The sequence below is a fragment of the Pithys albifrons genome, chromosome 18 (assembly GCF_047495875.1).
Source record: "Pithys albifrons albifrons isolate INPA30051 chromosome 18, PitAlb_v1, whole genome shotgun sequence".
Taxonomy (NCBI): domain Eukaryota; kingdom Metazoa; phylum Chordata; class Aves; order Passeriformes; family Thamnophilidae; genus Pithys; species Pithys albifrons.
In genome coordinates this window covers 209,770-225,807 of record NC_092475.1, presented here as the reverse complement: position 1 = coordinate 225,807, position 16,038 = coordinate 209,770, and the positions used below count along the sequence as shown (strand labels likewise).

General features: G+C 37.7%; 1 protein-coding gene across 5 annotated transcripts in view; it reads right to left on the bottom strand.

Annotated features, from left to right (window-relative positions):
* Positions 1-16,038, bottom strand: part of NCOA3 (nuclear receptor coactivator 3) — a 58,247-nt gene that overhangs the window by 4,478 nt on the left and 37,731 nt on the right. For 2 of the 5 annotated variants that reach the window (XM_071572546.1, XM_071572547.1), the window contains exons 6-22: positions 15,534-15,634; positions 14,378-14,552; positions 13,675-13,863; positions 13,333-13,434; positions 12,453-12,593; positions 11,151-11,298; positions 9,896-10,284; positions 8,751-9,634; positions 7,693-7,828; positions 6,404-6,592; positions 5,650-5,889; positions 4,345-4,471; positions 3,491-3,662; positions 2,441-2,737; positions 1,410-1,514; positions 764-989; positions 389-563 (exon numbers count right to left, since the gene is read on the bottom strand). In XM_071572546.1, the coding sequence (XP_071428647.1) occupies positions 389-563; positions 764-989; positions 1,410-1,514; positions 2,441-2,737; positions 3,491-3,662; positions 4,345-4,471; positions 5,650-5,889; positions 6,404-6,592; positions 7,693-7,828; positions 8,751-9,634; positions 9,896-10,284; positions 11,151-11,298; positions 12,453-12,593; positions 13,333-13,434; positions 13,675-13,863; positions 14,378-14,552; positions 15,534-15,634 (3,796 nt within the window). Of the gene's footprint in view, positions 1-388; positions 564-763; positions 990-1,409; positions 1,515-2,440; positions 2,738-3,490; positions 3,663-4,344; positions 4,472-5,649; positions 5,890-6,403; positions 6,593-7,692; positions 7,829-8,750; positions 9,635-9,895; positions 10,285-11,150; positions 11,299-12,452; positions 12,594-13,332; positions 13,435-13,674; positions 13,864-14,377; positions 14,553-15,533; positions 15,635-16,038 lie in introns of those variants that run through there. The other 3 variants (XM_071572548.1, XM_071572549.1, XM_071572550.1) reach the window with 3 other exon arrangements.

Below are 16,038 nucleotides of genomic sequence, written 5' to 3'. Positions count from 1 at the left end.
TGAATTTTTAGAAACACAAAAAAGTATCTGTAGGCCCAGTGCAACCTTTTTGTAGGCTACTCTAGGGCTGTATTGTCCATTGCAATACTATTCTGAACTTTCATATTTCCTCCAAAGTTATTTTTTCAATATTTAAAGACTGAATGTTGCTCCTGGTTACAAAGACTGCAGAGGTGCAATATGAACCCATGCAGCTAAGGATGAAATACACTTAGTCACTCTATCTCCTCACCCAGAGCAGGGTCGAGAACAATACAGACACTAGAAAGACAGTTATTTTTTCCTCTTCTAAATCCTTTTTTTCCTACTACAAGCTATTTAACATAGTTTCTACTTTCAACAAATGAAAGACTCTTTTAGAGAAACACATTGTAACTGTGAAGTTCACCTGCTCCTGGCCATGCTTCCTGATGGCCAGCCCTTCATCTCTGAGGACTGGAACATCGTTGCTGACTGAGGGTGCTGCATCACAGGATTCTGGGAGGGTCCAATTCTTGATGATATCATTGGGTTGGGAGGGCTTGGTACTCTACTAAATGCAGGATCAGGTTGTTGGCTTATTCCTTAAAACAGAGGAGATACAATATACTTCAGTTATCACCACTTAGTACTTTTAGTTTCTCTTCTTGCAGTGATTGGAAAGGGAAAAGTCATCCTTTTTTGTAGCAGTATATTCCATTTTTCGGAATGACTGGTATTTAGGTAGTTTGGATTAATAAAAGAAAACCAGACAGATGAAAAAAAAACATGTTAGTACTAGTACCATAATTAGGTGGATAGGGGAATTGCTGTGGAGGAACTTGAGCCATTGGAGGGCCTGTCAAAGCACTATCCATGCTTCCTGTGGCAGTCACATTTGGTGGTGGACTGAAGGCCTGAGGTTGCTGTTGTTGCTGCATCATCATTGCCATCCTCTGTTGTCTAAAATGGTGACTTATTAGTTCCCTGTTACGCTGAGCCACCATTTGAGCATTAAGAAAACCTTGCTGCTATCCCCCAAAGAAAAAAAAAAACTGTATTAGAAAATGTTTTTACAAATGAAATCACGTCAGAGTCAATCAAACCACCTACACTCTGTCTAAGACCCAGCATAGAGCATATCCATTATCAGAACAGGAAGTTAAGAAAAACCCACAGCTAGTACCAAAAAATTAGACAAGTGTTTTCATTAAATTGTCATTAGTGCTAAACAAACTGTAAAGTCGATTAGGCATCATATTCTATGTGGAAGAACTATTGGCACACTGAATTGGCAGCAGGACCTAATGAACAAATCCCTCTGCAATCTCAGGAATAAGGGAGATAAAAAACCACCTTTTTTTTCATTGTGCAAGGGGACAAAACCAAAGAGGAATGCTGTGGAACCATGAAAGAAGGTCAAAATTCTTAAGGGTGTAATAATGACTTACCTGTGATCCCACCTGTGGCTGCATAACTGGTCTCATTGCTGAGGTATTTCCACTGACTGGACTTTCCATTTTCATTTCCAGTGTTTGACGGGTCTGATTCATAAACTTGGAAAAAGACATTTTAGCACTATTAGCCTGAAAATAACAGTATCTCAACAAAGTAATGGCAACTCTCACCAAAAAGATTCATTTACGGACTTCTTGAATCCAGAAAGTGCAATGGTTAATTTTTGCGTTGTCTGATGTTCCTGCAGAATCAAATTATTTGATTCAGCTGCTCAAACACTCACCAGAATAAAACCCCTCCAAACAGTGCAGTACTAACTGGCTTTGGTTTTTTATTTCTCTTGTACTTAGCACTCTTTAAGAATAAAGAGGAGACTATCTATTTGTTCCAAGTCGTGCTTTGGGCAAAAGGCGATATAACAACCAGCTTTGCTTAAAACAGTAAAATTCTATCTCCTTTCCTCTCCATCACATAAGACCAAAGCCACACAGATTGAATTAGTGTCACAGAAAACAAGAAAGAACACAGATTAAATATCGCCATTCCATATCACACAGCAGTAGCTCAGTTTTCCAAGTTTTATTTGTATATGGTATTTGGTATCAGGCCCTCATTTTCACATGGGGAATTCAAGGCTGAAATCACGCACCAATTCTTTAAGCAGTGCTTTCAAACTAGTGTTACCATCTATGTGGCTGTATCTATTCTCTCACCTTTCATCCTAAATGAACATGGACAAAGAGATCATTCAAGAGCACTGTTTTAAGTCACAATAATGTTGTGTGCTCCAGGAACCAATCCAATCTGTAGCTTGGAAGGCTGCTGGAGAAACACTTATCCTAATAAGAAAGGTTCTTTCACTCCTACAGCCATCTTGTGAGAGCACTGTCAAAATGAAAGATCCGCCCCTCTCAATCGTTGGTTGTATTGTCCATTGTCTTAGGTGTGAAGCAACACAATTTCACGTGTAACTGATTGCATTCTGAAACACAAGGGAACTCTAAATGCGGCAGCGGAAAATCACCTGCTGGCCCTGGAGCCTCTGCTGGAGCTGCATGCGGAGCTGCTTTGGGGTGCTGGTCCGAGCTCTCACCATGCTGGGCCTGGGATGCACACTTGGCAGTGGAAAATTGCTTACTTGGCTCATCTGATTCATCACGGAATTAAAAGATGCCTGTTGTCCCTGGATGTTACCAAAACCTCCTGGCATTGTTGCTCCTTGCCCTTGATAGGGCTGACTATATAATGAAGACTTCTGGTCAATCATAACTGAAGATTCCTGACCTTGAAATGAATCTTGTTTGAGCTCCAAAGCTTGTCCCTTCAACAGATAAAAAAGTGCCTTCACTAGAAGTATATTCTTTAAGTAGGAATTCCTACAGAAACAATAAAAACTAACACAGCACAAAACAACAACCAGTAGTTTTTTTGGGTAGAACATAGCATGGACAGCTACTGTTAGTTTTGTCTCTGAAGTAATGAAATAGCAAAAGTGTCAATAATATTTCTTTTAAACCAGCCCAACTGCACACTGCGTACACAGGCAGACCGGAGTCACTATTCAAGCCCTTCCACAATTTTAAATGTTATTTGTACAAGTAATAGTGTGATTTTGTGGGTGTTAGCAAGTTCCAAATTATTCATAATTTCTTTTTTCCTACTTGCTAGCCATGAAAATTCAAGTTGAAACTGAAGCAGATGAAAGCATACACACATCATTGCTAAGCAAACATTTCAAAACATAAGCTCAGTTGACAACAGGTTACTAGAAAAAGCCACACAATTCCAAGCTTACACAATTATAATGAATCACACCCAAAAAACCACCTCTATACACCAAAGCATGATACAATCTTCTATACAAATATGCCATTTTATGTTTCTTGTAATGCACCAGAAGTTTAATCCATACTAAGCTTCTCCAATAAAAATCACTACTCAATATAGAGGTTTCCAAAAGCAAGATGTAGGAAAATGAAGATGAGGAAGTGAGTGAGGAGGCCCTTCACTTTCTTTTCAAGTAATAAAAGAACAGAGGATTTAGGAAAAATGGCCAAAATCTCTGTTTACTTACTTGGCTTACAAGATCAGGAATTCCTAATGCTCTGTCAATTTCTTCCAGACTCGTGACATCCGTGTTACTCAGCAATGTGTGCAGTTGATCCAAGAGTGCCCTTTCATCATGCTGGCCTTCCACAGTTGGTGCTGAACATAAGAGCTCATCCAGAGAGTTTCGAACTAGTTGTCTACAAATATAAAAACATTAAAATCATAGAATCATTAAGATTGGAAAAGACCTCTAAGATCACTGAGTCCAACCTGTGACCCATCCCCACCTGGTCAACTAGACCAGAGCACTGAGTGCCACGTCCAGTTGTTCTGTGGACACCTCCAGGGATGGCAACTCCACCACCTCCCTGAGCAGCCCCTGCCAATGCCTGGCCACCCGTTCAGTGAAGAAATTCATTACAACCATTACAACCCAAATCACAGTTTTTATATATATATTGACCTGGAGATGATTTAAGTACTATAAGCACGCAGAAGACTGAAGTAAGATTTAACAACTTAAGTCCCAAATTTAGGTCCTAAAATGTCCAGTCACCTTCCATGTATCATTGCACACACATAAATTGTTTTCTCCTGGCTTCTGCCATGTGCCACAGAGACATAATTTCAGATTTTCCCATCTCTTTTCTTCATGCCTCCTGAGTCAAGGACTGATTGATTTTGTTAACAATGCCTTTTGTGGAGCTGGATTAAAAGATACCTAGTTTTGTATCAGCAGCAGAAATGGAAACAGATTCTGATTCCAATCTTTTATCCCCAGTGTGTTTGCTACACAGACTTTTTTCTAGGTCTTACATTCTTCTGACAAACAGTGATCAGTTGTATTTAAAATTATCTTAAAACCTTTTCCAATTCTACCTGTTCTGTGAACCCCGTGACGCTTGCTCCATGGACAGCACATTGTCAGGCCATAGTCCAGGCTGATTAGAAGGTCCAAGTTGTCCATATGGATTCCCTCCCATGCCAATGTTTATCTCATTTGGCCCTGCAAGGTAAAACATTTGTGTTTTTTAAAAAACCAAAGGTTCATCTTGCTCTCTCCTAGCAAGTCCACATAAAGCACTGTGGATGATCATGCAGATTGTCGAGCTTCACGAACTTTCCATTAGCGTATTTTACAGTGTATTTTCCGCTGGCATATTTTACAGTGTGTACACACATAAACTCACACTCAAGGTAATGTCAGAAATGATACAGACCACAGATTTAATTATGACAGACTGATCTAAAGCTGTTACCCTGTTAGAGCAGAACTCCTGTTTCTAATCCTTTAGCCTCTGAAGTAGGAGTCTGACAGATACAGCAAATGGCGTGAAAAAAAAATCTGGCCAATGATAACTGGGTAGCAGCAACTACATCGTCATAGTGACATCAATATCTGTCATTTTAAAATGCAATACAAAGTTAAAATCAAAAGAAAGTACATAATGTTTTGCTCTTTGCCTTCCCTCTAGCTATGCAGAGACATACTGTATTACATAGGAGAGTTCATGTCAACCCATTATTTCCCACTATCTTTGGAAAGCACCTAGCAATAATGATTCCTAGGAAGCTGAGCTGAAGAATTCTGACTGCATAAATTTCTTCCTAACCTTATATCCCTATGTTGCATTTCAACAGTAAGTGTTTAAGAGAACTGATAACAGTCTGGTAGCCTTCCATGACAGTAACAGAAAGAAAGGAATGCTACTTTTGCCGTTTTGGGGCATACCAGTACTGGCACAGTAGACTGGACAATTTCAGCTCTAGGCTAAATCTTTGTTAGAGACACAGGACAAAAAAAACCCCCACAGGATTCAGGATTCTGTTGATATATTAGACATGCAGCTTATTTTCTGTCATACAAACTTGAGTACTTTGAAAACAAACTGTATTTGCAATGTGGTTTTATGAAATTTGGCTAATCCGTGTGATAAGAATTACACAGAAATTATCCCCCCATAATTTGCAGATTCAGAACGAATTATCCATGTACGAAACACAGGCAACACCAGAAGAAAACAAAACCACCAAAAAGTCACTGAATGTCACAGGCATGGAACAACAGTCTTTAGCGCAAAAAGCCTTTTGATGAAAACCTGGCATTCTACCAAAATCAAAGATTCTTACACGGAATGCTTTACCAACAGCGCTAAGCAGGACAAGGGAAAGCACAGAACTCACTCCTGGGAATTGCTGGCTGCGGCAGCCCCGGCCCAGCGCCGGGCAGGCAGTTGGAGCGGACGGGCAGCCCGGACACGGAGCCACCCCCCGCGGGCCTCGCCAGGGCTGCCCCAAACTCGGGTCCCGGTCTCAGCATCGCGGCAGGACTGGCAGGGTCCAGCCTGTTCCCCTTGGAGCTTGGCAAAGCCCAGTCTCCCGCCTGCTGCTGACTCATCGCCATGTTTCTGCTGGGAGCACTTGCTAGAGTGAAGAGCAGAAAATGCAGTAATTTGTCATTTCGACTGCATTACATGTTTTGGGTTTAGAATTATTTCATTATTTCAGCAGCAAGTGCACTTGGCAATGACACAGCAATTCACTGAACTCCTACAAAAGCATCTAAAGCTTACCATGCCAAGTTTTAAATGATCAAAAAACTGTATAAGTCAAAATATATTTAAAGGTCATAATGACTGACTACCATTGTGACCTGTACTTACTTCTTTATATCAAAAACATAAGTTAAAGACTCAAAATAGCAAAAATTAATTTAACTACTTAACAAAAGTAAAGTTAATGATACACAGGTAATAAACAGTTATTTTCTTATCATTTTTCTAGGATAATAATTAAGAATTATTTATATGCTGATGGTATAAACATTCTTTAATGTTAAGATTTCTTCCAATCAAAATTTGTATTATAATCTTGCAACCTTTTTTACATAAAAGCTTTTTCCTTTACAATGATATCTATTTGTAGACAGCCAACAAACCCAGATTTGCTCCAAAATTTTCTTGGTTTTCAATCATTCTTGGACTTTCACCCATCAAGTTTTGCTTTTGTAACATGGAGAACGCATTGACATTCCTCACTGAAGGACTTGAGCCCACAGGGCTGTCTAAAGACATGCCTCTGTTAAAAGGTGGACGAGTAATCTGCACAGATTGGGAACTCTTCATACCTGTTAAAGAATTAAAAGATGCATCCAACTGTACATTTTAAATATAAAGTGCCATTTAAAACTTAAATAAATTTGTCCGATCTCTTTATAAGCACATACATTTGATCATAAGCAAGCCAGGAATAGTTATTTTGCTTATGTTCTCACTAAAAAAATTGAACTTTGAATGCATAGTCATGATCTTTTACAGGAAAAGCCAAATGCAGTTCCCTTTGACCCTAGACAAAAAACCAGACAATTTTAATTTAAGTTCTATAATGATCCATGTTTTTAGAATTTTGAAGCACACTAGTATTACAAATTCCCTGATATACATCAGTGGACTGCCCAGACTTTGGATAACTGTGAGACAGAAACAGAAAGAAATGGTTCTGTTTGGAACACCTGGATCCAGCCCTGGCATGTTCTGAGCCCAGTGCACTCCATGGACAATTAACCCACAAATCACTGTGCTCCAAAGCCAAGAGCATGAGTGGCCTTGTGTGTTCTCGTGCCTGTTTTTCCATTTTTCATGAGCCATGTTTCACCTCGTTCAGTTACCGCAGCAATCCACTGCCCTACATAAGCCAGAGATGAGCAATGTCATAAAAGCAGTGATGCTGCTCTATCCCACGTCCCACTCAGCTTCCTGCTAAGGAAGGGCATTCCATTCCATGTCGAGGAGGGGCACTGATTAGAATTTAGGGGTCACAAGGTGTTTTCACATAGAATAAGAGGAAAATTAAAAGCTTGTCACCAATCCCACGTTATATCCCTGGACATCTATAATGGATAAAAATTCTCAATTTTAATTTACAACTCACAAAACATTGTTCCTGATGACTTGCCTCTGAGAAATCTACATTAGACAAATCCAGAATAAACCATAAAACAAGAAACTGAATGTTATTCATGATGTGTACAGTAGGTGAGTGCTGGCAAGTCAGCTAGTAGTGTACAAAATAGCCTGTGAAAGCATAATTAGCCATTTTATATTATATTGGCCTTTGAAGATACAGGAGAAGAAAAAATATTCTCTAAGGATTTAAGGATGCATTACGTTTACATCAGGTAAGAAGAAAACCCTAACTTTAAAACCAAAGTGATATTAAATTCCTTACCCAATAAGGCATTTCCATGAAATAACACTTGCTTTGCTCCAAGGTTATTTCCATTTGCAGACATAGCATTATTGTAAAACTCTGAACTAGTCAGATCACCTAGAATTGCATCCAAATTATCCAAGTCTCCATTCATCTGAAAAGAGTGCAGTAAAATACCAAGGTTATTTACTCTTATACAGCTATCCTTCAGTTTTTATTTAGCTCCTCACTAATTTTAAAATATGTAACTGAGAGACAAATGTTTTAATTCACTGACATTATCTTGAGCTAGATCTCCATTTCCAGAGAATTTCAGATGCCATTTACCTACATTTTTTTTAGAGTTATTTGCTTGGCATTACATACAGATTAAAATTTTAACAACAGCTGTCCCTAAGAAGTGTACTGCTGGCTTCAGAACAGTCATTCCATGGTGCTATAGTTTTCTGTATCATGACATTTCTTGGAATTCCAACTCTAGAAACACTCAAACAAATACATATGCATATATTTATTTGAATGCTGAATATATACGTAAGTATTTGGAACAACATATTTCCTCACTTAAGGAAAAAAAAGAGTAACAAAAGCAATGAATAAAGAAAACCAAATCACAGCTATTTTAAGTATTACACAGTCTTACATACCGTTTATACTTTCAAAATGAAATTACATTTTACCTTTTGCTATTGTATTGCCAACTAATTACACAGGAAGCTACAGCTCAAGTTAAAAAAATAAAGCACAAACCCAAGCAGGTGCTATGTGAAGCAGTAGATGTTAAACATCTGACTTAAGGAATAATTTGTTAATATTACCTTAATCATACCATACCTTAAAGATAACATTAGTCCAGGACTTTAGTACATCAGATTTTGTTATATACATATCCTACAGTTCTCTTTGTTTGTGCTTTTTTATCCACAATGAAACCTGACTGTATGGTATCATGTCATTGGCACAGAACTTTTCTATACATGTTTACACATGCATACTACAAGAAGTGTCCTATATTTAGCCATTCACTGTAATAATAAAATACGGTTAGCTCACTGCCATTTTACATCATACTGTACCTCCTCTGCTGGCTCCATTTTTATTTTCATCTCTTTTTCTTGACTAGAAGTAGGAATTGTAGAACTAGTGCACTGTCCCATCTTATTATCCACATTTTCTACTTTAGGCTTCAACTCTTTGGAAAGCGCGTCCTTAACATCATCTTTATCTAACAGATATCTTAGTAAAGCATTGTTTTCCTTCTTCTTTGGGCTCAGTTGTTCCTGTTTGACAACGCCTTCTCCACAGGAGGCTGTGTTACCAGCATCGTGACACGTGTCTTTACCAGTAGCTTCAGCTGTGATCTTGGCCACCTCTGCTGGAGAATTACCATTCTGCAACAATTTATGTAAAATCCTGTGCTTCTCTTGCAGGAGCGACCCATGCATGTTGTTTGAGGAGGAAGATACCCCTGCAGATGTTGATGAGGAAACTCCTGAAGGACTCGTAACATTGGTAGAAGAGTCTTTACAATTAGAGTCTAAAGGTGAGTTTGATGCTGCAGAATGACCTCTTTCATCTGAGGAGCACGTGAGTAGCTGAAGGAGTTTTTTATGCCCCTTGCTCTCAGATGGTCCTCTCTGAGTTTCAGATGCCTCCAGATTTGCCTCTTTACTATCTTTTTCACTAAGGAGATCCCTGCTGTTTGAATGGCAGACGGAACTTTCAACTTGGTTTTGTTCACAATACAAACCAGAAGGGCTTTTGGAGTCCTGGTTACTTGTTTTACTTTGCGGAGTTATGCTCATGTTTGGGGAATTATCCAATTTTGGACCCGGTGAAGACAGTGTTGACAAAAGGGAATTTCCAACACCCTCACTAATTGCTTGCAGAGCACTGAGAGAACTACTAGAGAAAGTGCTGTTGCTAGTGTTGCTGGCAGATCCCATTGGAGAGTGCATACCTGTATCACATGACAGAGAGCAAACTTCTTACATTACAGTATTGCCTGTATCTTTTTTTCTTTTGGATTATGTATGCCTGTATAACATATATGACATTGAATTAATAAATTTAAATGCATTTTTACCATGAAATCAGGTATATCATGATTAAGGAACACATAGGGTCATAAAGAACTGTTAAAAAGGATGACATCTGGGATTCAGATAAAAGTGAGAAAAGCTAGCTTAAAAAAGAAGAGCTTATAGCAAAAATAAAATACCTGTAACTGGTGAATACTGGTGAGAACTCATTTTTGGACTTCCTCGATTCCTAGGAGATATCATTAGATTCTGTTGGTTGGAAGTTAAACCAGGACTGCCATGTGGTGGGCTACTTATATTTAACCCGTAACAGTTATTCTGGTAAGCAGAGGATTGCATTCCAGGGCCAGAGGTCACCGGCCCCACATTCCCGGGGCCTCCATAGCGAGTGCTGCTGAGCTGACCCACTGCACTGGGATCTCCCATACCATAGTTCCTGTTCTGCACTGGCATGCCTTGACCAGGTGACACATTCATAAGACCACCAACAGGATTTGTGTTTCCAGCCACAGGTGTTCTGATGTTTTGCCCAACAGAATTAGGATTTGGCCGATATCCATTTTGTTCTCTGTGAATTCAACATCCCCAGAAATCCCAAGAAAACAATTTAAAACCTTATCTGGAATCAAGTGCAACAAATACATTATTAAACAGTTTTCCAAATATTTTTTTTCAAAAACAGAAGTGGGAATTCAAGCTTCTACAAAAGCAGAACTAAGCTATGCCGCTCACTTATTCATTACAGAAATGCTTAGACCTTTAGGTGATTTGAGGTCGAAGTACATACAGTATCACTGCCACAAAAGGCTTTAATCAACAGTCATTAATCCTGAGTCAATGTCTGCCACCATTTGACGGTGCACGGTTATGATGTCCTGAACAACCTCAGGTACTAGTTTTTCAGCATCTGGAGGCACTCCAACGTCAGAAGCAGACAGATTCCCTCCAGACTGACATTTCAATTATTCTTGCAATCAACAAGAACAGGTTACAGGAAGTCCTGTTCAAGGTATATTTAACTTTGAATTATGAATGATGCATCTGAAGGGGTTTTATTGTCTTTTTAATGGGTCTGCGATTAAAAAGAGTAAGATAAAGCATGTGGCTGAGCACTTCTATTTTCACTGTTTCATCCATATGTTATCCCCAAAGAATAATGAATAGAATACGTAATACAGGCTACATGCGGGTATTGAGAAAAGAACACCTCTCTTTTGACTGTGACTGTCTTTCTGCCACAGTTAAGTCAGGACTGTGTTAGGTTCACACATTTATTTGTATGCTATGCAACTCGGTTTTCCAAGTTATTCTCCCTCTGTTTGAATTTTAATCAGATAAAATATTTTAGTATGCGATTTTTTTCAGGTATCTCCAAGGTCAGACGTTTTTAAAAACCGTGACACTTAAGTTGTAAACAGACACTACTGATTTCACCTTTGAAGGAAGTGAGTAGAGACAAATCCATGGCGGTCATTAGTTACAGGGTTTCGGAATACTTTACTCTTTGTTTGTGCTGTCACTACGGTCCCATCCGCTAAAGAAAACCGATAGAACGGGGTTTCAGCATAACCCTGTGTATAAGCTGTATAGGGAATATACAAATATAGTTCACATTTAAAATCCAAAGAATTATTAATATGAATTCTAACATATTTCCAACATCATACCCTTCATTTGCTGAAGATCAGAAAAAAACCCAAAACATGAAACTTTAAAAATAATCAATCAATCAATAAACAGACAGACCCAAAACAGATATTAAAAAAGCAATTATTCCACAAGTTCTCCTAAGCAGTAGGAGAAAGATGAAAGCAAACAAGATTACTCTGAGGCTGAAATATTTTGCACTCACCAACACAACTGGCAAAATTCTACATCAGTTAACTAGTTTACAGCTAGTTTACAGGTTTTCATGGCTCCTGCCTGGGGAAGTATATCTAAGTTTAAAAGTTTTGTTTTAATCAAAAAATTGTGGAAAGCACTGCTTTTAACTGGGCTCCGAATGTCTTTTAAATTTAGGATTTTTTTGATCAGTTATGTTGAAGTACTTCCAATGGAACAAAAACTCCACTTTTTGCCAGTATGAGTTTCCCTTTAGTTAATACCTCCTCTACTTTAACATCATTGTACATCCTTCAAAAAGACTAGAGTTCAGAATACTTAGAAAACTTCATGTTTCTTACTGAAGACCGTGGTTGTACTTCACTTATTTATCAAGGTTATCAAATAAGCATTGCAAAACATGTAACACTGAAAATATTTTGAATCCTTGAGTCTTGAATAAGAAAAAGGGATCAACGCAACTGTTATTACTTTTAGAGAGCAATTCTTTAACAAAGAAAGGGTGCATTAAAATAAAGTCAATTTAAAATTAAACAAAAATATCAAGCTAATGATAACTGACATTGGCATATTATCACAGAAATATAGCTATCCCTGTCACTGCTGTATGCATCTGTAGAAAGACAGCTTACTTCAGGCCTCCAGATGACATATCTGATATTTTCTATTAAAATTTTCAAATTAAACACATTAAAAAAACAAAATAATTTGCATCATAATTTCTAGTGCCCTAAAGGTTATCCTCCTTCAGCTTGTAAATGAATCATTGTAATTAACACTAGCAAAAACTATGAAAATGAAGAACACAGACACAATTTAGCATTTTTGTTTTTCTGAAAAAAATGCAGTCTCTAGGAGAAGCAGCATGACCAGACACCATAAATTGATTTTCACCTTCATGATAATGGCGTTTGTTTGACCACGACTGCCCGTCAGTTTGGCATAAGAACCTCTGAATACACCGACGAATTGTATCTTCAAAGCCAGGTCTCATGGAAGAGCGCAATGAGTTTGTATCAATGTTGACAAGTTTGCCTTAACAGGAAAGAAAATACACAAGTGAAACTCTTCATGACTGTGCCAATCCTCTTGTATAAATGTGGCACACTTCATAAGGCTCCAATACCCAATCACTGAATTCTAAGCATGAAGAGTTTTAATTTATGAATTATCTGCCAAAGAAGAATATGATGCTGCTAGTTAAAACATCAATATTCAAAGGGATTTATGTAACTGAATAAGAGGAAGTTAATCACACACAGGTCAATGCCAGAGCTTTAGAGAACAGTAACTTTAGTCTCTGGCTACAGGTACCCAAGGGGATGCACACAAAGTAAAATTTTCAAAAATACTGACACAAAATACACAAAAATACACTTGACAAATTGAACATCATAAACACGAATTGGCGTCTGAAAGAGCCCCATCTAGATCATGTAGCTACTTCACTTCAAACCGCAAAAACACTTCAAACTTTAGCTCACATACTGTATAAAAATACAAACATTCTAAAGAACTTTTGTTTCAGCTATGATACAAAACATTTCTTATGTATAGAAAGGAAAGCACGACAGCAATCATTTGCTGCCAAGTTAAAATACGAGTGACGTTTTTCACTAAAAATCCAAACACAAGCACAAAGAAAATGCAACCCACAGTTTTTATTACATCCCACTGCCAACAATGGTATACTGCAAAAACCAGTTGGGAACTGTCAGCATGAATTCTGCTAGTCATTACACCTTCACACCTTCAACCTGAGCACACTTCCTACCTGAAAGATCATGTCTTGTGATAAAGCTCTCTGGATTTGTCGGAAATACCCTTTCTGCAGTTGTGACACGACGTGCCACACAAATCATGCAGGACTGCAAATCTGTATTTAAAAAAGAATGGGTTTTTTAATTCTTTCATTTCTCTTCTGTTTTAGCCTATTGAGGCATCTGATAAAATAGCTGAAGCGTCTTTTGTTGCTAAAATGGAAGTACAGACAGTAAGAATCAAAGTTGTTGCATTCCAAAAAATGCAAAAGCTACAGATTTCATAACACATACCAGACATGACAGAATTTTACACAGAAATTTCTTCTCCACGCAATAATTCCACAGTTTCCTACCTTCTCCCTCTTCCATCATAGCTCTTGGCTGAGATAAAGCAAAGCACTGCATAGTTTCATAATTTTGCGGCGCATCCTGGTGGCTGCCCACATCTTCCAAAGGATCAGAAGAGCTTTTCACCATCATCCGGCAGTTGAAGGTATGACTCTTCTGCCTGGGTGTCTCATTGGTCCAAGCAACTCCATTCACTTCAAAGAACATGGGAAGAATTTATATAGATTTTCAGATAAAATCAAAACTGATTCTTCTTAATTTAGATACTCTGTTCCCAGATTAAAGAGATCAAAGACTATTTTAAGATGCCTTCTCAATATACCATCAATATACCTTGGTATAAAACAGTAGTATTGAGAACTAAGTAAAAAACTTTCTTTCACATGACACTTTCAGTCACCTGAAGGAGAGTGGAAAAATCACTCACGTGTTTCAAAAACAAGCAGCTCCTTCAGCTGCCCTTAAGGCATTAGGAAACACAGGTAAACAAAACTAGGGTAAGGCACAGTGTGAATTTCCAGCACATTTATTTATGGTGGTATGCTGTTGTGAAAACACAGTTACATTTATGAAGATTAACCTATACTTGCAGTCAAATATTCTTTGCATAAGCAACCTGTTTTGAAAGGTTACCCATCACAAGGTCTTTTTCTCTTCCCTGATAGTTTTCAAATAGTCTAGTAAGTGTAGGAAATCAACTTTTATTACCTGAAGATTTAGGTAAGTTTTTAAGGAAGTCTTTCCGGTCCTCTTCATGCAAGATAGCATAGACACTTGTATTGACCAAATCTTCTTGTTTGTACTGCAGATACTGTGTGACATTTTCTGATACAAATACTATGTTCCCATCTCGATTTACAACAAACAAGAAGCCATCCAATGCCTAAATATTAACATGACAACGTATCGTATAAGACACATTACCGCATTCTGAACATAAATTAGTTTAAAATCTATGTGGGTGAGAAATGTAAAGTTACAATACATTCATTTATTTTCAAGGCTAGAGCTTCAAGTTTTCTGAGGAAAAGCAAGCCTAGTAACGAATCATTTCAATATTAAAAATTACTTTATTCACTTGTTATTTCATTCAGCTCTTTCAGTAATAACCAGCCTTCTGGTTTCATTCTTGATCCAGATGAACACTAGGTCATGAATTTGGAACATTACTTCAACAGCTAGCAAGTTGAAACAAGAAGAAATTCAGCAGAAACAAGTAGTACGTCATGAATATAAAGACATGTCCTCCAGCAAGTGATGAGAGAAGGGTCTATCCATATATTAAAATACTGTATTTTCTTAACTGAAAAAAAATCAATATCTGTGTGAAACAATTGAGTTTCAAAAGTGCTTTTTGATGAACTTGTAAATATGGGATTGGTTTTCTAAGCATAAAGAAAGAGTATCTGCTATTTACCTTTGTTTACAATGATTCTTAGGTTATTTTACTTGATGGCAACATTAATTTAAAATGCTTCATAATTTAGTAACACACCAATACACAACAAACCAACACACAAAACAAACCTCTCTTTCCAAAACCTTATCCATTTAATGTCTATCCCCTCATACTCCTTGTATCAACAAGCACTACTTCAGTAGTAATTTGCTAATGACTGCTGGAGAAAGTAAAGCACAAGAATATAAGAAAAAGCCAAAGTCTATTCTTCTATTTACTTCTATAGAAAACTTCAGCAAAATTAAGAAAACATTACAGATTTTATTCCTGATCCTTTCAAATACAAGTCTGTGCAGTTCTGGCACACGATTTCTTACTATAGGATTGTATGCTTTATTGTAATATTTTTACCTGCCTTAAGTATTTTGATCCATAGTGATTTACGAGGGCCTAATTTGTACTTGCCTGTAATAGAAGAGGCCCCAGTGAATCCTTGTCAATAACCCCTTGACCCGTAGAAGATACATCAGCTTTCTGAACATCATCATCATTAGAAACTGCTTTTCCTGAAACCCAAAAGATACATTTCAGTACAGCAGCATTTCACATGAAGACCACGTTTTAATATTAAAAGCCAGATTCTAGAAAGCACGTGAATAAAGACAAAAAGAAGCACAAATTAGAGAGGAGGTCTCGTATACTGTCAGCTTCTGAAGACTAGAAAATAGGTCATGGCTACATAATACCAAACTCTTGGCTTGCATAAATTGATGTGGCAGTTAAAGTTCATATGATGAACTTGTTTTGTGAACAGTTTTTCTTCTACTGTTTTTCTGATACTGTGTGATGAATACCTGCTGAGTCTTTCAATGACCATTAAACACTCATTATATATGTATATATCTTTCTTGTGCTTTTATTTTTATCATCTCATCATCACTGGTCAGTCTTCAGATGCCATTGCCATTGT